This window comes from Uloborus diversus, chromosome 1 (genome assembly GCF_026930045.1).
Source record: "Uloborus diversus isolate 005 chromosome 1, Udiv.v.3.1, whole genome shotgun sequence".
In the NCBI taxonomy this organism is placed as follows: domain Eukaryota; kingdom Metazoa; phylum Arthropoda; class Arachnida; order Araneae; family Uloboridae; genus Uloborus; species Uloborus diversus.
This window is the reverse complement of record NC_072731.1, coordinates 155,510,557-155,535,014: the sequence shown is the minus strand read 5'-3', so window position 1 is coordinate 155,535,014 and position 24,458 is coordinate 155,510,557. Positions and strand designations below refer to the sequence as shown.

Here is a 24,458-nt window from a genome sequence, read left to right as displayed (position 1 = left end):
CTAGTGAGAATCCAGATCGGGTGGAATGGGGTAGTCATGACCCCCCTCTCTCTCCAAACTGATAGGCTAAAGATGTGTTTTAGGTATTTGGCTTTCAAAAAAAAAAATCAAATTAAATCCCCCTACATTTGGCCTTAAATGACATTTGCGTGGTAGGATCCAAAAGTAATGAGCCTTCGTTTAAAAAGACAGATTTATTGATCTGATCGGTACAGCTGACTAATAGTTTTTAAAATAAGCATCTCTTGCAACAATGCACTTCTGTAGGCGGCGTTTCCAGGACTCAAAGGTATCCCTGAAATTTTGATCCGCGATATCTGCAAGAGCTGTCTTGACATGTACTTGATGTCCTCGATGAAGTCGAAACGTTTTTGCTTCAGGGCTGATTTTAACAGTGGAAACAAGAAGAAGTCAGGAGACGACAAGCCCGGACTGTAGGAAGGGTGGAGCACCATGGGAATGTTGACTCCAACCTTCTTCAGTCAGAACTCCCGGCAAAAGTTTCGCGCAGACTTTCCGTATGTGAAACTCTTCTGTAACGATGCGTTACACCGTTGTCTCCGATAAGTCCAGGGCTTTTGCTACTTAATAGACTCAAACGCCAGTCCGTGTTTAAAAATTCACACACTCATTGCACATTCACGTCTGTATGGGCCGACGACGGGCGTCCACAGACTGGGGTTCGTCAGTCACCACTTCCCAGCCTTACGAAAGGCCTCATGCCACTTTTCTGCTTGCTTATAGGACAGACACTCAATCTCAAACGTCTGTTGAAGCATTGCAAATGTCTGGGAAGGAAACGGGAAATAAAACTTGATCGCTTTGTGTTATCTGACGAACTTTCCATATCGTCGTGTCACGCAACACCGTATAAAAGTTACTGTTGAGTCCGCTGGTACCGCTCCGAAAGCTGAGAGGTAACTGACCTGCGTTCGACGTAAAAACACCCCCCCCCCCTCTGTCACGCGGAGCAAGCTGCAGGATGTGCATGCGTTAGTATAACGTGAGGCTCATTACTTTTGGATCCTACGTTGTATGACCCCCCACCCCTTCCAGAAATATCCCCTTTTTTAACAGAAGCTAGATCCGCCCTTAGTGACAGCACGTACAGAACGCTATGGCTACCTTACATATTATGACCACACAACGCTTGCACAGGAATCGAAACCAGCTAACGTAACTTTCGTTTCAGTCTGTATTCAACATTAGACACAGTATCCATTTTGCCTCCTTGATTCTCAAAGCAACGATTGGAACATCAGAATTCGAATCTGGAACATTCAGGTTTCGTACCAAACGCGTTACCACTAGTCCAATGAGTTGGGACACAAATTGATGTAAATTATGTATAAAAATAGCCGTAAAACATTGAAAGCCATTTTTAGGCTTTCCTACTCTGTCATATGGACTCTTGAAACCTTGGAAAGAATTTAAGATGAATGTATTCTTGTTTTCTGATTTTCATTTAGTTTTCTGATCCAGAGGTGATGCATACTAAATAATTTATCGCATAAAGCTTGACCACGGAAAAATGGCGGATGACATTGCAGCGGAAACATCATTTGTAACATTTGTAATTGGTAGAATCAGCAAAAAAGCGTCGAGTAGTATGAGGCGCGTTCTCGCTGATCCTATCAATTACAAAATAATAACAAACAGCCTATTACAAATGATAAAATGATGTTTCCGCTCCAAAATTATCCGCCGTCTCTTCATGGTTAAGCTTGATCTTCTAGCAGGCTCTAGAACATTTTGAAATGGCTAACCCTCGTGGCATTTTGTTTTGACAATCCGAAACCACGACAAAATATTACAATATGAGTACTAATTTTTAAAATTGCATATATTACCAAATGTTTTTATCTTCAGCAGTATTTTTTTCCTGACTGGAATAGACTACATATGGTAATATATAGTTAAACTAATACCAGATAGGTGGAGCTAAAACCAGAGTAAATATTTCATCATTTCACTTTGCCCCGCTATTTCACTTTGCCCCATGTTCCCCTACTTCCTAAATGCTTTTTACTTTAAAAATAAAAAGTAGCTGTGTTTGATGCTCATCACTCACAGAATGACATAATTTTATTGATAATTAGCTTAAATGAGATCCAGGTTCATGAGCCCTTATTTGTATACAATGCACTTTCATTTTTTTCTAAAGTTAACGTATACCCCTTGCAGATGGACCAGAGTGCATCTGTGGGGGTCCCTCCTTGTGAATCACTTTGGAAATCACTGTTCTAGAACATTTAATTTACGTAGAATTGATGGTAAGTTAAAGTTGTAATGAAGTAAAAGGGACATTAGTTATTAAAATATTTGAACTCAGAATGAGATTGTTGTTATCCATTTTGACACATTTTTACACTCTGCTTACCCAATATAACTTTGTTCAAATAATTATTACTGATAAAAAACATTCATTATCTTGAATACTTTTTCCTAAATTTCAGTTGGATCGTTTCATTGTCAATGTCCAGATGGTTTGACTGGCGATTTATGCGATGCAGAGGTAGATGAATGTGATTCCTTTCCTTGCGCCAACAACGGGACCTGTCTCGATAAGGTGAAATGGTCTTTACTTAACTAAAAATGCTTATTATGTCTTTAAAAATAGTAAAACTCGGTTACCATGTAGTACTGAAGTGAGGTTCAGCATTGTTGGCACCCGGTGTAAGCGTCAAAAAATATTAAATTTGTTGGAAATGAGTAGGGCGATAAACGTGATAAACAGATCACGACTTTCAGTCTGTTCCTTATCTGGAACTTTGGCTGAATTTTCTTTTAAAATTTATTTCTTACTGTCAGCAAACAACGACGCTTCAATAAAAATACTTGTTTCGTCAACACAAAATTACAGCAATCCATGCTTCTACTATTTTCTATTGGTTTTAATTGTGACTCATCCAAGGACGAGCACCAACAATCATGAGCTGGACTGCTCGTTCTTAGTCTCTGTATCCACCATTTAATCCTACATTAGTTTAGTATATCCACGGGAAGGGGAAAGATGAAGTGTGACATCATACTTTTTTCTAATGAAAATTTGTTGATGAAAAATAGCGCGACCCGTGACAAAGGGAGGGGATGAGGTAAGATGAAGTGTGATAAGAGAAGGGGGGATTTGATAAAAAATATGACATTTTTAGACAGCCCCTAATCCAAAGAAAAACAAACATCGAAATGTGCACTAATTTCTAACTTCACTTGTAAAAACTTATTTTTAAAAGTGAAGCCCATGATCGTGGTTTAAGATTTTCATACTGACGAACTTTTTTTTTTCTGCTGTGAAATTCAAAAACATAATTTCGTATTTTAGATGAGTGGATACTCCTGTTTGTGTCCTGTAGGTTACGAAGGACTGAACTGTGAAATTGAACAAGAAGTATGCTTTCATGACGTCATATGCCTGAATGGAGGACGATGTGTTTTCGACGATGGGAACTCATCTTTCTGCATGTGTTCATCTGGTTATGAAGACATTGACTGTTCTACTAATATTGACGACTGCTTGAACATTACTTGCCAAAATAACGGAAGGTATATGGTGAGAGCTAAATGCTTTTCTTAATAGCTTAGAAACAGGTTTAAGTTAAAAAAGTTACTAAAACGTTTTATGAGATCTTCTGTGCGTCTCGTGGAAGTTTTTCAGAATTTCTTAAAATTATTCTAAAATATGTAAAATATCTTGTAAAGTTTCTTGCTTTATTATTCTGTTATCAATTAGAATAAAAATTATTCATTTGTCCATAAATGTTACTTTATCAAATCGAAATTGTACTGTACAGCATTATTTTTAGCGGGATCTGACTTTAAAAGATGTATTTGAAGAAATATGATGGGAAGATTTTATCGTTATTGATTTAGTTTTCAAATAAATGAGCAGGAGACTGAAATGCTCATATAAAGTCTAGCTTTTTTTCACGATGAACACTTTGTATCAAGCGCAGTTTAGAATACAATTGTAACATAAATCACATAATTTTGCATTAATGAGCATGTGTTGCAGATTCAATACGTACAGAGACATCTTAACGCTAAAGTTTATAATTTAATAAATTAAGGTGGGAAATAAATAAATTATTATTTTGCGCGGCTTCTAAAAAACGAGGCTATTTAACAACAAGGTTTGCAACGGACTACCCTTCATACTTTTTGTAACTTACCTACACCTAAGACTACCTTTTGTATAGAAGTCTCGGCACCACAGGTTAAGATTTATTTCGAGTGTTAGCTGTAGGTGAATCTCAGACATGCTGTAAAATATTTTGAAAACAATAAAAGACAAATTTTGGGAACAAACGAATTAACTCGGAGGAGAATCTCTTAGTTGTAGTAATTTTATCACACAATTTCATTTTCCTGTTTGTTTATTTAGTTGTATTGATGGCATCTCATCGTATACTTGCCAATGTACTGTAGGATACACCGGCATCTTTTGTGAAAACGAAATCGATGAATGTGAAAATGATTTGTGTCAAAATGGAGCGTCCTGTCACGATGGCATAGGAACGTATGAATGCGTATGCTTGCCTGGTTGGAATGGCACTTACTGCGAAAATAGTGAGTATTATTTCAATGTTGTTCATAAGATGTCAAATTAATCAAGATAGATTTAACCTTTGGCTTTGTTTTTTACTTAGTGTTATTCAATGTCATAGAAATGATTGTTGTAAAAGGAAATTGGCGTTTACTATAGGGATATTAGACAAAAAGATGAAGCACTTTTATTTTCCCCAAGTTTACCGTAGACTTTGTGGTGTATTCAAACTTCGCCAAGAACTCGAACTCAAGAAAGCTGAAGTTTGTATCTTAATAGGATGCTTGATGGGGAATCCGAATAGTGATGTCATCAATATGGTTGAAACACAAATATGATGACACTAAAATTAAACAAACCTAGCTTCTCAAGAAAAATATTTAAAAAATGTTAAAACCGATTGTATCGAATTAAATAACATATATTTAGTGCACTATAAACATTTCTACCACACTAAATTGTTTTTCTGAACTTTAGGCACTTTGGGTTGTCGCCGTTACAGTTCTCTGTAGTGCTTATAAGTCCCTACCTCTACCTAGTATTTGAGTCCTGCGAAACGCTAACGACCGAATGTTGCCGTTAATGTATGGACCTTCCATGATACAGAAAATGTTCAACTGCTACCTATCCAATACGTTCCAAAGATCTCTCTAACAAATAGAAAATATCTGGTCAATCGTTGCCGAGCGACTGTCTCATTACTAAATGCCACTCACTACTGTCGATGAACTGCGGCATCACAGTGAAGCAGCATGGGCGGCTGTATTTATATTATGCCACTCAGTTTTCATTTCACTCAATCTCCAGACGTGCAAGTGATGTTATTGCTTATATAAATGGTTGTTATTGTCACTGATTTTCGGTCTACTTTCCCAGTAAAAGTCAGAAAAAGAAGAAAAAAGCTGGAAAAAAGGCTTAATCCATCTTAAAAATATCGAGAAAAACAAAAAAAAAAGTCAAAAATAAATAAAATAATTAAATAAATATCGAAAAATTAAAAATTGGAAAGTAGGGGGAGATGAGAAAAAATGTCTGTCAGTCTGTTCCCCCCTAATAACTTTTGAATGAATAGTCCGATTCGAACAAACTTTTTTTTGTTCAAAAGATCTCGGCAAGGACACCTCATTCCCATATTTCACTTTTTGATTTGAACAATTTTTTGCTCAATTTTGAACACTTCAAAAAAACTTAACATTAGCGCGTACGGGGAAATTTAAGGCAATTCCGAACTGTGAGGCGAATTTTCTTCAAACAAACTTTGTAGGTAAAAGCTTTTAATGAAAAACTTGTATATAAAATATCTTTTTGATCTGAACAATTTTCCGTTCAATTTTGAACAGTTCAAATCCCTTAACATTAGCGCCTACGGGGAAACTGAAAGTCAATGTAGATTCCGTACTTGAAGGCGGAATTATTTCAAACAAATTTTGGTTGAAATACTCTTGACGCCAAACTCCAGACTCCGACTCCGAGAATTTAGAGGCACCTGACTCCGACTTATGTGCCCGACAATTAATCGGACTCCGACTCCCCGACTTCGACTCTTACTTCGTAGCTTTGGCAAAAACTTATACACGGAGGACGCATGACTGACTCTGATTCTTGGATATTCGTCTCCGACTCCTTTATCCCAAAATGAGATTGACTCCGACTCCGCAGCTATGGTTTTAACTGTGAAATAATTATTGTTGATATGATTTGTTTTTAGTTTCACGCTAAAGTTTTAATGTAGATATTCAGTTTTCGACGAATAAACTCGAAGTCATTTATGTTTCTATATAAAGAAAAGCGCAGACGATTTTTTTTTTCTTTTTGACAATGAAAAGTATTTCTTTAAGTTGACATTTTATTGTTTTTATTTATTTTGGTAAGTGCATTAATTCATTAAAAAAATTATTTTTGAAAACAGGGGAAAAAGAAGCTTTTTTTTTTGATATTATGTATTTATTTTAATGAGCTTATTAATTTTAATTATTATTTTTTCGTTTTGAAAACTGTTAAAAAAAATTTTTTTAATGGAAAAAAGTGTATTAGCTGCTTTGTTTAAAAGGTGCTGCTATTTTATTTGTTCGTTTTTTTTTTTTTTAGATGAGTGAGGAATATTTTATTCCTCGTTATTAGCTTAAAACATTTAAAAGATATGTTTGAAGCAATTTGCGAATTTAGCTATTTTTGAGAACATTTATCAGGTACTAGAAAGTAATATGGGTATACGGGAAAGTAGGCTCATATAGTTCTAGACAGAACTTCTTGTTAAAAATATATATGCTTCCAAATTTCAGAAGAAAAGTTTAATCACTTGTTATTTCTGTGCAATGTATTTGCGCTATTAGTATTCCTTCCTGGAGTAGTTATTTTAGTGGTCACTTGTGTAGTTAGCCAACAACTTGTATCGATTCATTAATAGCTTTATTGCATTCTGCTACTCCGTCTAACCTGATGCGATGCTCAATCTTTCGAAAGCTTGTACTATGACGTTCCAATATAGAACGTACGAGGGATGAGGTACGTAACTGTTTGCCATCACAGCAAAGATCTCACACTTCTATTACCATCAGGAATTGATTTACCATTTCACCAAACATTGACCTTAGGGCAGCCACTTTGGTGGCGGGGTCAGTGTAAATATAGACTATGTAGAAAATTACAACAAATATGAATTTAATTTAGTCGTTATGATTATAAAATCAAGAGTGACGAACCAAATGTGGCTTTTAACACCCAAACAGCCAATTTTTGCCTAATAACCTAATATTTTATTTGAATAGCTTCTACCCTCTACGCACCCTAGCCTGTAGCAGATGCAATGACATAAATGATGGACGGCTGTACTTTCACAGCACTTTTTTTGAGCGCACACTGTTCAAGGGAATCTCTCTAGTGACCTAAATTTTCTAAATCGGGCCCTGCCTGTGATCATATATTCTGGGAATTTTAACGATCAAATTTAACACCAAACTTAAGTCAAGACTTGAATAAGCCCTAGAAGCAAAGGGTGCCCATACTTGCCAAGAGCAAAGGCCACCCTCCCCCAGAACTAGAGTACTTCCAAAAAAGAAAAATGCTCCTCAAAAATCCCTCTAAAAATTTTAATGGCGAAGTCTGCGTCATCAACCCCCCGCCCTCTCTCTTGTGAGAACCCATGCAGAAGCAATTTTGTTAGAAATGTTTCGAGAGAAACCCAAGTAACTCGTATACAAAGGCTTGCTATCAGACTTTCTTTATGCTACTGTCCCTGAGCGCTTGTTAGTTTTCCGCTATTATTCGGCTACTTATTACTGTTATAACGCTATTGTTGATTTTGTTTATAGCTGTTTGAAGAGTGTTTTAAAGAGTTATGTCAATCAGAATTAAAGTACTGCTTATTACTCAGAAGGAATCTGCCTATTTAGTTTATAATTCGTTACAACCGGAAGACGGCCTAAAACGTAGCATTATGTATATACATAACATAAAATTAATTAACGTAATGTCAGTGAGAGAAGTCTTACCATGTTGCTCATTTGTACTCTTTTCTATTGCAGAACTCGATTCAGACTTCGTACTTGCGTTTCCAGATTCGAATGCAACGATAGCCAACATGGCAACTATGACAGTGAATTCTCCCATGTCAGATGCTACTGTGTCACTATGGATTCAAACTACTGATGTTGAAAGATCAGGAACTCCTTTCTCGTACGCCGTTGCTTCAACATCCACCACAGATGGTAACAATGATCAGATCGTGGACAATGCTTTGACTATCAGTGATTGCTCCGGTCTTCAAATCTACGTAAACAATCAGCCCGTTATGACAAACCTGCAAGTTGCTGATGGAAAGTGGCACCACTTAGCTTTTTCTTGGTCATCGGAAGATTCAGGTATAAGTACAATATACAATTTAGTCATCCAGAATTTGAAAATTTCAGCATTAGCCGAGATTTTGTTGCTTTTTGTGGCTGTTATATAGGGAATTTTTTTAAGCAAGGCCGTATCCAGAAATGACTTTAGGAAAGAGTCTCTTCATAGTTAAAGCTACCTTATACGGACAAGACACCTTGAATCAACTTTTAGCGGCAAATTTAAAAAGGTCCAATAATAAGCTGAGAAGATAAGGGCTGTGCGATTTTGAGTAAAACACGTGAAAAGTTCAAATCATATGAAAATCAAGCCTTGTAGTTTAAAACTGAAAGCGATACATAACCCGTGGCGAGGTGACCATTATGGGCAAGATGGAGAAAATATCGTATTTAAGTTTTTAGACACTAGATTATATTCATGGATTAATAAGAAAAGACCCTACATGCCAAATCAAAGCGTTAGTAGAGAGGTTCAACCATTGTTAATCACATGGTTGCCCATGTTTAACCCTGCCCTGCGAATCTAATTCTTGTTCATTTTAAAATAAGCTCTCACCAGTTCAAAGTACGACACATATAGGGAAGGGTGGCGCAAAGCGGGTAGGTTTTCGAAGAACGCTCGAAAATTGTAGTTGTTGGACGTTTATCGCAATCAATTTCGGTTTTATTTCCTAGCCGGGCTCTGGAATTTCAAAATAAAAAGTGATTTTTGTATTATTTCAAACCCAATATTTATGTATTATCAAACATTACAAACATTTCAAAACCCCGCTTTGCCCTACCAGGGAGCCCTAAGCGGGTAAGCTTAACTAATTGTGATTTGGTACATTTGCCAATCAAATATGAAGTTATAAATGATTAAATTAGTTGACTAGCTACCCGCCATTATAAAAGAATATATATAACAGTTGTACTTATCCAATTTAAAGTAAGCAGATTTGTTTATAATACATAAAGCAATAGCTGATTAAATTAATAGACTAATCAGTTGCCATCCTAAAAAATAAACTTTTTTAAAGTTATACTTATCCTATTGAAATAGAAAATTTAAGTCAGCACACGAGTGAAGAAATTATAAATAAATATATGATTAAATCCTATACCCGCTTTGCCCGAAGGCACGTTTTTTATTTCAATAATTATAACCTTAAATTTAAAAAGGAAACAGACGAAATGACTATCGTAGTTTGTAGTTGCATGGTGTCAGAATAACCTAATATCATTGAAAATCAAAAAAATAAGCTGGTTCGACTAATCACAAGTTACAAAACATCATTTTTTTTAAGAAATGTATCTTTTTATTTTTATTTTAAGCCTGGTTGCGCCATGCCGCTTCGCTAGGACTGATTAAAACTCGGGAGTGTTCATGTAAACACGACATACGTATGCATTGCTGCTTGCACACCATGGGAGGGGGCATCGAAGGTCTCTTAATATATATATATATATATATGGTGGTCCTTATTTTTGAAGTTGCAGATATTTTACGCGACGCCCCCTCAATTTGTTCCATTATACAAATAAATGATCCTTGCAAAATTTTAAGTCAATCCATGAATATTAACACGTGCCCCTAGGGCCCGCTTCTTTGAGGTTCTAAGAAAAAATTGCGGATTTTTTCAATTTTATGTAAAAATATTCTAACGTTTTATATTTAAAGTAATTTTGAACCTCAATAGGTGCTGCTACTTCCAGACTGAGCATTCTCTCGCTTTTATTCTGTAAAATTTAACATGTTACAGAGGGTACATGTACACCAATGGCCTTGGGTCAAGTGTACCGCTTTTTTGCGCTTGTTCCAACCAAACGGCAGAGGAACGTTTCCTCCCACCAAGATGGACACAAGGGATTTTATAGGCCATTAAAGAATGGCCTAGGCCATTAATGAATGATCTTTGACAACAACAAATTGCCTCCTCCAGGCTTTGGTGGTGTTGATTTACAAAATTCTCTGTGTATGTGATAAGTGTGACAAATAGAGTCGCAAGGTTTCAATGCTATAAATATAAGTAATTGCAATTATATTTTAATTCGCTGTTCTTTAGTTATAAACATACCTAAATGCTTATGCAATTTTTAGTTTTTAAAATATAAATTTCGAAAAATCCTCGATTACTCCTAACATAAAAATATGCTGCATTTTACATAGCTAAAATATAAATTTAAAAAATATATCCAGATCGGCACAATGTAGAAATCTATAAATTAATTTTCTTCTATTTCAGTACATAGTTCTTTATAATCATCAGATTCTTGCGATTCACAAGATTTAGAAACCGAAATGGGTATCTATCCTAACCTGTTGAACTTTAGTTTTCTACAGCTGGTCTACCACAATGCAAAAAAACTTGCCAACTATTGATATCTGCTCGCTTTTCATCACTGTTAGACAAACGCCATATTAGGGATAAAGATGTTGTTCATTTATTTACAGCCTATGTAGATGCAGTAAATTTAAACCAAATGACCTAGTGATCAACCATACATTCCTTAAGAGAGCAAGAGAAAATCTTTGAGAGGTAAAATTAAATTTTATGAATTTAAATTTAGATTTTGTTCACTGGGATCCAATGCTACATCCAGATGTAACTGGAAAAAGAACGCCGACAGAATTACCGTGATAGCTTCATGTCCTAATATTGCAATTTTTTAGAGCAAAAACTGATTGGTGATGTATTACATTTGGATTGCCATCATCATGCACTTGAAATCGTACTGCAGAGTGTCTTTAAAGAAGTTCTCGCCTTTCTTAGTTCTAGATCAGATATTTAATTATTTAAGCGCTTCAAAACTTTGGAAAGATCTCCATCATTCAGAACTTATAACACGTCAATCAAGTAAACATGCCACTTAAATTCTAAAAGACGAAGTTGATGACATATTATTGTTCGTAAGAAGCGGAATTGAGAAAGATTACAGAGAATTCTCGTAACTTGTAATAAAATTTCCTGGTGAATTCCCTCTTACAGGGATATGTTTTCGGCAACTTGGAGCTTATCCCTGAGCCACATGAGTGGCAAAAGGAATTTTTGTTTGAAACTTTTTATATTTAAGAAGCAATTTAAATTGACCTTATATGAAAAGAAAGCCCTTCAATGCTGTTTTACAAAGCTGTTTTACAATTAAATGCTGTATGAAGGTATGGTTTTTCGCAGAAACCCAATCGAGGCTCCTTTGAATAAAATAATGTGTCTGAAAAACTAGCAGCGTACGAAATGATGACAAACATGCAGCAGAACCAGTGATTGGAAAATTCATAAATCACTTATGGTATTTTAGGGATAAACTAGTAGCTTTGTCGGTAATAGATGAAGGAATTAACTTTGAAAATAGGAAATGACTAGTCCAAAAAATGCTTGTGATAAGAAAGACGTGTCTGATGACTGTTTAACAAATTTCCGATAACAGTAGATGATTTGGAATACTTTTTTAGTAAAGATCTTCCTCTTTATAGAATCAATTACGAGTCAATAAAACTGTTTGGGGATAAGTTACAAATACTAAAAGATTTTTTCCTATTTGATCCTGATTCACGGCAAAATGAAGGAAGCTATTTAAAGGGAAGAGAGATTGTTAAAATACTGAAAATTGTGAATTATACAATTGAAAGAGGAGCTCAATATTAATCGAAGAATTTCACAACTAATTTACCAAATATGAGTCACAAGAAACAATTGTTTTTACGGACCGTACAAGACTATCGGGAAAAAAAACGCATTATTTCATTCTTATTCAACGTAAAATCTTTAGATGATATAAAGTAATTAAAAAGATTAATTTTAGTGCTACCTCACTGTAAAAACATTTTGCAAACCTCGGAGAAACGATGTACTGGGTCTGAAGTAAAAACTCTAAGATTTGTGAGAAAATTATCAAAAGTATTAAAGTTCAACGGCCTAGGGGCACGTGTTATTATTGACCGATCGAATTCAAATTTTGCACACGTTACTTTTTATTATAATGTCACAAAATTAGGGAGCGTCACTTGCTGAATTCCGAAAAAAAAATTCCCATATAAAGGACCACCCTAATATATATATATATACTAGCATTCCCGTACCCGGCATTCCTCGGGTAATGGAATTAGCAGGGATAACAGTGCTTGGTGCACCTAGTTTCGAAAATCCTCTATAATAATTACTTATTACCTATAACTTTTTCTAATTTGGGGAGGATCCCGGGGCCCCTGGACTCCTTACATTTATGCCCTTGTCCTTAACCGATCTTTAACTGTTATTAACGATCCTTTTAAAGTATTTATTATCTTTGCAAACACAGGCCATCCACATTTTATTGATATACCTATGTTTAAGCAAAAACTTATTTGTATACAACATTTTTAGTTTTTTTTTTTTTTTTTTTTCTGGTGCTAAAATTATTAAGCTGCTTGATGAACTGACTTTGGAGCAAGCTACATAACATTGGCCGTGTGAAAAAAAGTCTTCTCTTAAATGGATCCCTGCTACTTTTAATGTCTGTCCATGTGACTTATTAATGGTTATTGCAAAGCAAACTTTAACAGGAAACTGAAGTCTTCTAAAATTCAAAAGGATAGTCCGGCTGTGATGATGTTCTTAAAAATTTCCTTTCTAGTTTTGAAAAAACGAAAGCAATAGACAGAAACATTATGATTTGACTTGAGAAAAGCCTCGAAGAATCACGTGAGAAACAAAAACAATATCAAATTCATAGTTCGCTATCGACCAAAAGTTGAGATGAAGTACTGATTAATGATTTGAATGGAGGAAAGCCTTCGAAAATAAGGAATTTGAATTTCGATGACAGGTTTTAATTTCGCAGAAATTAATGGGTTTTAATTAATTTCTCCCGAACTAATTGAGACTTCGAAAAATCCTTTCTTAGTGGTTACTTTCGTAATCATGCGGACATGCCTGCCAAATTTCAAGTCTGAAGCTTCAGTGGTTTTGGCTGTGCGTTGATATATATATATATATGTATATATATATGTTATCTCAGGACAATGATTTTTATATATTAAGATATATATATATATATATATATATATATATATATATATATATATATATATATATATATATATATATATATATATATATATATATATATATATATATATATATATAAGATGTTTGTGTGTGTGTGTGTGGCGCGCATCCCGGGAAAACGGTAAGGCCTAGAAAGATGAAATTTGGTATACAGGTGTAGTTTTTGCTGAAGTTGTGCACCTCGGGCTTCGATTTTTGATATTTTATTTAGAAAAAAAGTTATTTAATGTTTTATGTGATTTTTATCACTTTTTAGTACTTTTAACCTCACAGACCCCGAACCAATCGCGCCAGACAAATATTTTTGGTACTATAGTGTCGGAAATTTAATTTTAAATATGAAGAACAAAAAATTTTGAAGATAGAGCAATTTTTGTATTTTTTATGAATTTTTGAAAAAACCTTTAATTTGCATGTTTTCCTGGGTTTTATTTTTTTCTAATATCATCCTGCGAGAAGTATCAAAGCCTCATTTCTGAAATTTAAGTTGGTAATAGTAAAAACATTTCGCCCTCTTCAGAAGAAAAAAGTTCTTAAAAATACGCAATAGTTTTTTTTTACAATTTTTTTAATGCTGAACACATCATGTCCTTTCACGTATCAGTCAAAAAAAGCGTTCTTCAATCTTTTATGCCTGTGACGTCACTACTTGGGTTTCGATTCGATATTTACGATGGAATCTTAATCACAAGCAATGTTAATCTTTTTTTTTACCATATAGCAGCGGTTCCCAATCTTTTTCTCTTTGCGAACCCCTTGGAACAGGCAAAAAAGTTCGCGAACCCCCTGATGTTGAAATTAGTAACATGTAAGAAACAATAAAAAAACAGCATGTTTGCTTTCCATTTTTTGCAGCATTTGATTGCAATAAACAAAAATATAATTGTAAAATATCATTAAGTGCAAACATTAATAAAAAGTTAAAACTACATCTACAAGAAAAATTATAAACAAGAAGTTTTATAAACCAACCATTTTTTTAAGCATACTTTAAATTGGGGAAAAAATCCTTAATGCGATATTTGTGGCTGTTTGACGGACAAAGAAACTGAAAGTTTGGTTCAATGTCTGACAGTTTGAGTCTTAAATCAGGCTCTGCATCCAATCTGCTTCGGTATTTATCTTTGAGATAAGTATAGGAGGAAAATCCTTTCTCGCACAGATATGTTGTACAAAATGGTAATAAAATTCGAATTGCTTTTTTGGACAAAACGGTATAGTCATTTCTTACACTGAGCCAGAAGTCAATTAACGAGAGCTCTTTAAAGGTAGTTTTCAATGAATTATCACAGGATAACTCGATGAGCATTTCCTTTTCAGGTAATGTCAGGATTTTCTTCAAAAGGATTGCGTATCCAGTTGTTTGAGAGAGGGACGTTACGCCTATTACGAAAATACTCGTCAAAAGTTAGTTCAAGATGTTGCAGATTTTCACATACATTTCTTTTAACGCTTTCATCAAGTTTCATTGAGTTTTCTGATAAAAAACTACTAAGAGACGTGAAACAAGAAAACTCACCCATTTCCATGCATTGGATCCAGAAATTCAATTTTTTTACCATAGCTTCAATTTTATCATATACAACGAAAATATTAACAACTGCACCTTGCAAGGATAGATTTAATTCATTTAATTTTGAAAAGATGTCAGCTAAATATGCAAGCCTTTGCATCCAAAGAGGATCGAATATGCAAGTGGACAAGTGAAATGGATGATCAACAAAAAATGCTTGGACTTCTGACTTCAATTCAAATAAGCGTGTCAAAATTTTGCCACGGGAAAGCCATCTAACTTCTGTGTGAAGAAGTAAAGTAACATGAAGGCTTCTCAATTCCTCACAAAGCGCGTGAAATAGACGGCAGTTTGTGGCACGTGATTTTATGAAATTTACAATTTTTACCGCATCATTCAAAGTAGCGGATAATTCTGCGGGAATACGCTTACATGCTAATGCTTGTCTATGAATGCAGCAATGAGTCCATTCAATTCTCTCGTTGATCTTCTTTACTCGCACCACAAAGCCAACAAATTTTCCTGTCATTGATTTTGCACCATCCGTGCACACACCCATCACACACAAAGACCAATCTATTCCATTTTCTTCAAAGTAACTGTTGACCAGTTCGAAAATTGCTTCTCCAGTTATGTTGGTTTTCAAAGGTTTTGCAAATAGTACATCTTCTTTAATTGTATCGTTAAAAATATACCTAACATAGACAAGTAATATTGCAGCGTTTGCTACATCAGTCGACTCATCAAGCTGGATCGCAAAATTATTCTCTTTTATTCTATTCACAAGTTCTTTCTCCACATTACTTGCCAAATCAGTAATTCTGCGTGATACTGTGTTGTTTGATAGCGGAACCAGGTCAATTTTTTTTGCTGACATTTCTCCCAGCATACACTTAGCAATATCTTTAGCACACGGTCCAATTAAATTTTCTGCAATTGTATGTGGCTGTCCAGATCTTGCAATTCTATAACTGACTCGATATGAAGCTTGGAAGCTTGGATATGAAGCTTCAAGGGCCATTTTACTATCTTCGTTGGATTCTAACAGAAACGTAGAGACGCTACACTTTTTATTTTAATCCAATTTTCTTTTAAAATATTCGATAGGTTTGTCCTTGTGTGTCGGATGCTTTGTTTCGAGGTGTCTTCTCAGAAGTGACGGTTTTCAAACTGCTGTTCGCTAGAACTTCGTTGCAGAGAAGACAAAGCGGTCTAGGTTCAGACTCTTCTCCAGTAAAATAAAAGCCCATTTGTAAATAGTCACTGTCATATTTTCGCTTTTTTCCTTTTTTCTCCCCTAGTTCACTTTTCTGTTTAGTCGGGGGAGGCGGCAGTTCATTACAGCTATCTATTTCAATATCCTGTGTTGATTCGAAAGTTACTGCTGATGTTGAGGGTTGATCGGTTGACTGCTTGTCCATTTGTCGCTCAACCAAACTACCAGTTTTCAACCATCGATCCATAACAGCAGAAAGTTATTAAATCATAAAAATTACCAACACGATTATAACTTCACAAACAGAGTAGCAAGTTCACGTAGCAAAACCAATTGCAAACAAAATCACTTGTTTTCAAGCATCTCTAAAGTATCTCTAAATACGTCTGTTAACAACTATTTCCCCAGAACTATGAGCATGCTGATGTTATATATTTTTGAAAACGAACAGATGGGTAAAATCCAGTAATAAATTTTAAGTTTGGAGCCTTTTGCTGTCATGTCTGCTATTCGGTGACTGAATTCGACGGAAATTCCCGAGTTATATTTCAACCAGATTAGAAATAATACCCCTATGATGCATTGTTTGAGAATTCTTTATTTTTTTCCACATATGTATATTATGTATATTGTTTGATTGACTCCACGCGATGGCGCCTTTTTAAGGTGATCGTGATCCCCGCCACAGCTTAATACAACGTTTCTGCATGGCGCCTCGCAATAAAGAAGGAAGGATATCTCTTTTTGTTGTCTATCGAAAAAAAAAAGAGAAAATTTCTTTTTAACCAAGATTATAAAACCGCTGAAAGATTTTTTTTTTTTTTTTTTTTTTTTTTTTTTGAGCTTAATACAAGAGTCTGGCGCGTTTTCAAATTAAAAAAAAATTTAGTAACTATGTGTGCAAATTGAATATTTTATAATTTTTTACCAAACTAGGAAAAATCCGCCATTGCACCGAAATTTTCGCGAACCCCTGGGGGTTCGCGAACCACCGGTTGGGAACCTCTGCCATATAGCATACTTCATTTTCTGACGTGATGACCACGTGTTTTTTTCGGCAGCGCTTGCTTTTTTTCTTTCCCTTTTTTTTTTGTTTTATTTAGGGATTGCATTTATTTCTTTTTCCATCCCCCCCCCCCCAAGCTGAACCTTTCGCTGTATCTATATTAGGTTACATTTCATAGTTGTGCGCATTAATTCAATAAAAACCGCGAGATTTTTTTTATCTTTGTCAAACGCTACTTTTTGCACACTACGGGGAATTTGAGCTTTTTTTTTTTTTTTTTTTTGCTCTACTTAAATGAAAAAAAGCGGTTTTTTGAGTGTTCTTTTTTTATTAGGAAATGGATGAGGAGGTCAAAATAAATAGAGATGGATAAGAAAATGTAGAGATAGATTGTAAAGGTAGATAGCCGCCGAAGGCGGCAAACTTGAAGTAAAAAGGTAAATGACAAGTTAGCCAAACAGCCGTCGTAGGTGGCTGCTTGCACATTGGGTGTCAATGCCCCCCTCCCTCCCCCACATACACCATGACTTTGAAAAAACAATGCTTTCTCATAAAAGTGGAAGTGCTTTTTATTATTTTTCGACAAAATTTGCATGAAGAGTACATCGTTTGTGTCTAACCTCCCCCTCCTTTAAAAATATTCCAAACGACGAAACTGGAGACAGATCTAGAAAATATTTTATTCAAATTATTAATGATATAGATAGATATAGATTGATTGACACCGCCACGAAATTTATTTAAGCAGCCGCCGATGGCGGCAACATTGGCGTAAAAAAAACGAATGATAATACTGATTTATAGAGAAAAACATTGATTAATGTCGTCGCTAAATTGTTTAAGCAGCAGCCGAAGGCGGCACCCCTGGCGTAAAAAGGCGGACCAGCTGGTCGCCGCAGGCGGCTAGTATATATATATATATATAAACTGCAAGACCTGTATTTTCGCAACCGTTAATCCTAGATGTATACTTCCAATTGCAAAAATGTTCAAAATCAGATGCAGAGTTAAGATATTGAAAGTTTGAAGCAAAAATAAAAATGAGTCAAAAAACACAAAATTTAAATTTTTATACGGGCCCCAGGTCTCTCAACTTATATTTAGGGAAATAATCTTCAATGAAAAATAATTCCAACACAAAAAGTTGGAAATTAGTACGACCAATATTCACCGAGATATGAAATGCTGCGTTTTGTGACTTACACCCCTTTTCACTCGCCGTCAATAACACCTTTGGGGGGGGGGGGGAATATAGCGGTTAACAAGTGTTTAAAATTATACGTGTGCATAGGAATGTGGTTTTTCAAAAATTGTTCGAGGTTTTGTGGTGTGTTTTTCCATATCACGGCAAAACATTTGCATTTATTTTTGAATAGCAATGAAAAATATGAATACCTTCTTACTTTGACGAGCTGTCATTCTTCTGAAAGGATGATAAGTTCTCATCTCACATTCTGTATGGTCCGTTAAAACTTTGAAGTGGAATATCTCCTTGAGTTTTGGTCGCACAAATATCAAGTTTTTGTGTTAGTAATTACGCCGAGCATTACTTCTCATAATTGAAAAAAAAATTAATTAAATAACATTACTTTTTAAAGATAAATCTAATAGACCAAACTAACCTGGAGATTAAAAGTTTCTTACATTTCAGGTAAATGGTCTTTATACAAAGATGGTCAGTTGCAATCAGAAGGTGAGAATTTAAGACCAGGTGAAATTATCTCTGCAGGTGGTACACTAGTAATTGGACAGGAGCAAGATGAAGTTGGGGGAGGCTTTAGCCCCTTTGAAACGTTCTCAGGAAACATTTCCAGGTGAATTTCGTGCAGTTTTAGATATTTTAGAAAATGTATATATCTTTGTAAATAAATATTTTTTTAAGTTTGAAAATATATTTAATTGTAAAAAATTATTTTAAAAAAAACCTGTATCACGTATTATACGTGTGTGTTATACACAGTAGTATCTCCTTTAAGGGACAGAGACTATTTAAGGTACACTTTTTCTGGTCCCAGTCGCTTTGAATAGGGACCTCCGTGTATTTACCTCTAATTAAGAGACACTCCATTTAAGGGACAGTCACAGAGAAAAAATACGAAAAAATACGCATAAATGGCATTAAATTTATTGGAACTCAAGGTTCCCTTTTTGTCCGAAAATTAAGTAATAAAAGTTTGTCTTGACATTAACATGCAAATTATTAAATATCATCATCTTCTTCTTCTTCAAGGATTGGGCATATAGCCCGTTCCGACTTCTTGGTCGCTCCATCCCTTCCTGAGCCTACCACGGTCTCGTTTGCCCCTTGGTCTGAGGCGGCTCTTGGAAGTCTCCCTCGTGCCATACGTCGAACATGGTTTTTCCAATCGTTACGATATTCCGTAATTTTTTCATTGAGGCTGAATATCTGTAATTCCTTTCGAATAGATTCATTCCTTATTTTCTCTAGGATAGTGCAGTTCTTCAGTGATCGTAAGTATGTATTCTTAAATTCTTACTGAGGCCTACACTAGTAGGATAGAAGGATTACATTCACTTTTCTCTTTCATCGATTTCTTCATGCTCAGCCCGGACAGATAGTGTGCTGCCCATGACAAGCTTTGTATAGAAAACTTGAAATGTAATCACACTGTTTTTTGCATTGTGAAATTCATGACATGAAACAAATCCATGTAAAACATATTTTATTCAGTATTTTTGAAATATTTTCAATACTTAATCTTAAATCCTATTAGTTTACATTTCTTATGAAATTATACTGAGTTAACTACACAGTACCGTATTTTCCTGTATATAATCCGTGGAGTATATGTTAAAAGAGTGTAAAGTTAATGAGGTGCGCATAATACGCTCCCGCCGACTATCTGTGATTTTTTTTTTCTTTTTTCTTCCTTAACACCAACGCATTGAGCCTCAATGTAAACAGTAGGATTCGCCGAGACTGGTTAGTTGACTCTATGTTGATTACTTTGCATTGCTTGAATGTTCGTTCTTCTAACGCGATTCACGCTATGTAAAATAAACAACATACAGTAAAGGAAGAAGCCTTCATTTGCACAAGATTAGTAGACCGTTTGCTCCTTTCTTAACTCTTTGTCTTCAAGTAATTAGCGTACTATTATGTCAATTTCGAGAACAAATCATTATTTTTCATATCATTTTTTATATTAGTTTTGAATGTACCTTAAAAGTTATTACTTCTTCACGTTTTTTATTTATTTGCTAAAATTGTATGTGAAATCAAATCTTCCTTTTTAGCCTACTTTCCCAGTAAAAGTCAGAAAAAGAAGAAAAAAGCACGAAAGAAGGCTTAATGCATCTTAAAAATATCGCGAAAAACAAAAAAAAAAATCAAAAATAAGTAAAATAATTAAATAAATATTGAAAAATTAAAAATTGGAAAGTAGGGTATTGACCCAGTAAGCAAAATATCTTGCCTCAATATTGCATAAAGGTTGACATGCAAGAAAAATCATCTTGCATTAATGCTGCCTCAATATTGTTATGCTACTCTATTTATGCTGTCAGCAGGCTGCCACAATATTGACTGACAAGGTGTATGCAGCATAATAACAAGAAAATATCAAGGTAGGCTGCTTTTGTAATATTGCATACGTATTGATATGATAGGATAATATCAAGATGTTGTCATGACAGCATGAAATCAAGGTCTAGGCAAGATGATCTTGCTTTTGTAATATTGCATACGTATTGATATGACAGGAAAATGTCAGGATACATTGACATGACAGTATGAAATCAGCACGTTTGCAAGGTGTTTTATTTATTTATTTATTTGTATTAATTTCACTTTAAACTCGAGAATTAAAATTCATTACTCGCAATTTAATTTTAAAAAATGAATGTTTCTTCGTTTTGCGTAATACTTGACTTATTTTTTAAATTCATGCTTCTAATTGTATTATAAAGACAGATTATGCCTAGTTAGGAATAATTACGGAAGTTTTCATAGCACATTTAAGAGTAAAGATAGCAAAATAATAAATAAATAAATACAATAAAGTACATTTTCAAATAGATGTCAGCATTGAAAATATCCCATGGACAAAACATATGAATTTATCTTAAAGAATAACATAAATAACCATTGAATGAAATTAATCTTACGTAAGATTGAAGTGATAATACGAAATTCTGGGCTTCATGTCCTTTGTTTCAAAGTCTAGAGACGAAAAAGTTATTTTTCGGCCATTTCTAACATTGATCGCACATCGTCTGCGATATGACTTGTTTAGTACTATATTAATAAACAAATGCAGTTATTCGTCATTCATAAGTTTTTCCTAAAACCAATACTATTCCACACTAATAACTAAGCAACCAACTTAACGAAGCCTAAATAATGCAAGGCCACGTGCAGCTCCTCTGAACCGACTGAATCGCAGGTCGAAGTAGGAAGATGTGTAGCAATGCGAGGGACGCTGGGTAGAAAGAACTGTGCGCATGCGCAAGTATCAACGAAGATCCACCTGTTCTATTTGTGTACTAATTACCTTGACGGCGACAGCATGAAATCAATATCATTTTGACGGCGTCAACATGTATGCAATGTTGTTACTGTAAGGTAATATCAATATTGATATTTTAAGATGAATGCAATGTTGCATACGTGTTGTTATTGTAATATTGCTTTTAATCTTTATGCAGTATGAAACACGTCAATATTGACGCCGTCAGTATAATATCAAGATCTGTCAAGTTGATGCAAGAAATTTTGCTAGTAGGGGAGATGGGGGAAAATGTCCTGTCGGTCTGTCTGTCTGTCCCCCCCTAATAACTTTTGAATGAATAGTCTGATTCGAACAAACTTTTTTTGTTCGAAAGATCTCGGCGAGTACACCGTCATTCCCATATTTCACTTTTTGATTTGAACTATTTTTTGTTCAATTTTGAACAGTTCAAAAAAACTTAACATTAGCGCCTACGGGGAAATTCAAGGCAATTCCGAACTGTGAGGCGAATTTGCTTCACACAAACTTTGTAGGAAAAAGCTTTTGATGAAAAAGTTGTATATAAATTATCTTTTTGATTTGAACAATTTTCCGTTCAATATTGAAACAGTTCAAATCCCTTAACATAAGCGCCTACGGGGAAACTGAAAATCAATGTAGATTCCGTACTTGAAGGCGGATTTACTTCAAACAAGTTTTGTTGGAAATAGCACTTGACGCCAAACTCCAGACTCCGAGAATTTAGGGGGCACCTGACTCCGACTTCGTAGTTTTGGCAAACATTTATACACGGAGGACAAATGACTGACTCCGATTCTTGGATATTCGACTCCGACTCTTTTATCCCAAAATGAGACTGACTCCAATTCCGCTATTGTGGTTTTTTAACTGTGAAATGATTATTGTTGATATGACTTGTTTTTTATTTTCACGCTAAAGTTTTAATTTAGGTATTCAGTTTTCGCCGAATAAACTCGAAGTTAAAGATATGCGCAGACGATTTTTTTTTTTTTTTGACAATGAAAATTATTTGTTTAAGTTGACATTTTATTGTTTTTATTTATTCTGGTAAGTGCATTAATTCATTTAAAAAATTATTTTTAGCAACAGGGGAAAAAGAAACGATTTTTTTTTTTTTTGATATGATGTATTTATTTTAATGAACTTATTATTATTTTTTTTTCGTTTTGGAAGCTGTTAAAGATTTGTTTAATAGAAAGAAGTGTATTAGCCGCTTTTGTTTAAAAGGTGCTGCTATTTTATTTGTTCGTTTTTTGTTTTTTTTTAGAAAAGTAAGAAATATTTTATTCCTAGACATCAGTTTAAAATATTTAAAAAATATGTTTGAAAAAAGTTACTGATCTGGGGGTCTTAATAAGTCAGGATTTAAAGTTTAGCCAACAGTGCAGCATTGCTAGCAACAAAGCCAATAAGATGCTTGAGTTTATCAATAGATCTATTTCAAATCAATCTAAAGAAGTTCTTCTGCCCTTATATAGAAGTTTGGTAAGACCCCATTTGGAGTATGCTGTTCAGTTTTGGTCTCCTTATTGTATTTGTATTTGCAGTTTTAGCTATTTTTGAGAATATTGATCAGGTACTAGAAAGTAGTATTGGTATACGGGAAAGTAGGCTCGTTTAGTTCTAGACAGAACTTCTTGTTTTTTGCATCGTATTATCCACGGATTACATGCCACAGCGGATAATATACAGGAAAATTATGCAGAAATTCACCTACATCCGAAGAAGGGACATCTCTATTTAAGGAACAATCTGTGTGGTTCCCTTAGTATCTCTCATTGAGAGGTTCTACTATACATCTGTATCACATATACACTCGGGGTGACCACCAAAAGGGGTCATGGCGCCGACTGTGGGACTGATTTTTTGAGTGGAGGGGCGGGTTTCAGGTGTATTTTCATCTTTCGGGGACGTGCTCTCACTCTTGGGATATCTTTGTAGAATAGGGAGGAGTGCACCAATTGCTCAGGAAGGGAATGAGACCCCTATTTAGTCCCAAGAATAGAACCAGATTATCCAAAGAGGCTTGAATCACCAGAAAACAAATCAAGCATATTCTTCCCCTCCAAAAATCTAAGGGGGGAAAAAAACAAATGCAAAGCTTTCCTGTTTGTTACTTACAAATTAGATAATTTTTTGTAATTTTTTTCTAGCGCTTTTCACAAAAAAAAAGTAAAATACCAGTATTTTTGTCTCTAATTATATATTTTTGAGATAACTTTATTCAAATTGCAACTTTGTTTTAATAATAAAACACTCGTATGTTATACAATAATTATTTCAAAATAACATTTAAATTTTCGTCAAAATACTAATTACCATTTAAATTCTTAATTTAGGGGAGATCAGAAAGGGAGAGCAATTACACAGCTTCTTTCCCAGAATTCACTTGTTCATACTTTCTCTAATAATCTGGTACCTAATATTATTCCTAAAGCTGAAACTAGAATACTTGCTCAAAGCAAAAGACCTAAATTTAAGTAAAGTAATCAAATACACAAAAAGTTATAACAACTTCTTTTTAAAAATTCACAACCAGCGCCAGTCTCCCCTACTCAAGGGCGAGGAATTTGACAAGTTCAAGCTTGAAATTAAATAAAATTTCGATATCATTAACTTTTATATCTTAAAAATTTACCTAAATAAAATGAAATATCTAACTCGGTATTGTTCTTCTTTAAAACCTAATAAGTGATAGAATACAGGACGTCTACTAAAGCTTGAAAAGATATCCCACTTCCCTTGAAAAATACAAGTTCGGAAGTATGGAGTAAAATAAGATGGACATTTCTTATTTTGGCCTTGTCAACTCTTGTATTGC

The 24,458-nt window shown here is 34.6% G+C and overlaps 1 protein-coding gene across 1 annotated transcript in view; it reads left to right on the top strand.

Annotated features, from left to right (window-relative positions):
- LOC129216454 (sushi, von Willebrand factor type A, EGF and pentraxin domain-containing protein 1-like) overlaps positions 1 to 24,458 on the top strand; it is an 82,546-nt gene that overhangs the window by 56,804 nt on the left and 1,284 nt on the right. Inside the window, 5 exon segments of the mRNA XM_054850671.1 lie at positions 2,457 to 2,569; positions 3,323 to 3,543; positions 4,382 to 4,566; positions 8,068 to 8,403; positions 18,796 to 18,958. Coding sequence (XP_054706646.1) covers positions 2,457 to 2,569; positions 3,323 to 3,543; positions 4,382 to 4,566; positions 8,068 to 8,403; positions 18,796 to 18,958 — 1,018 coding nt within the window.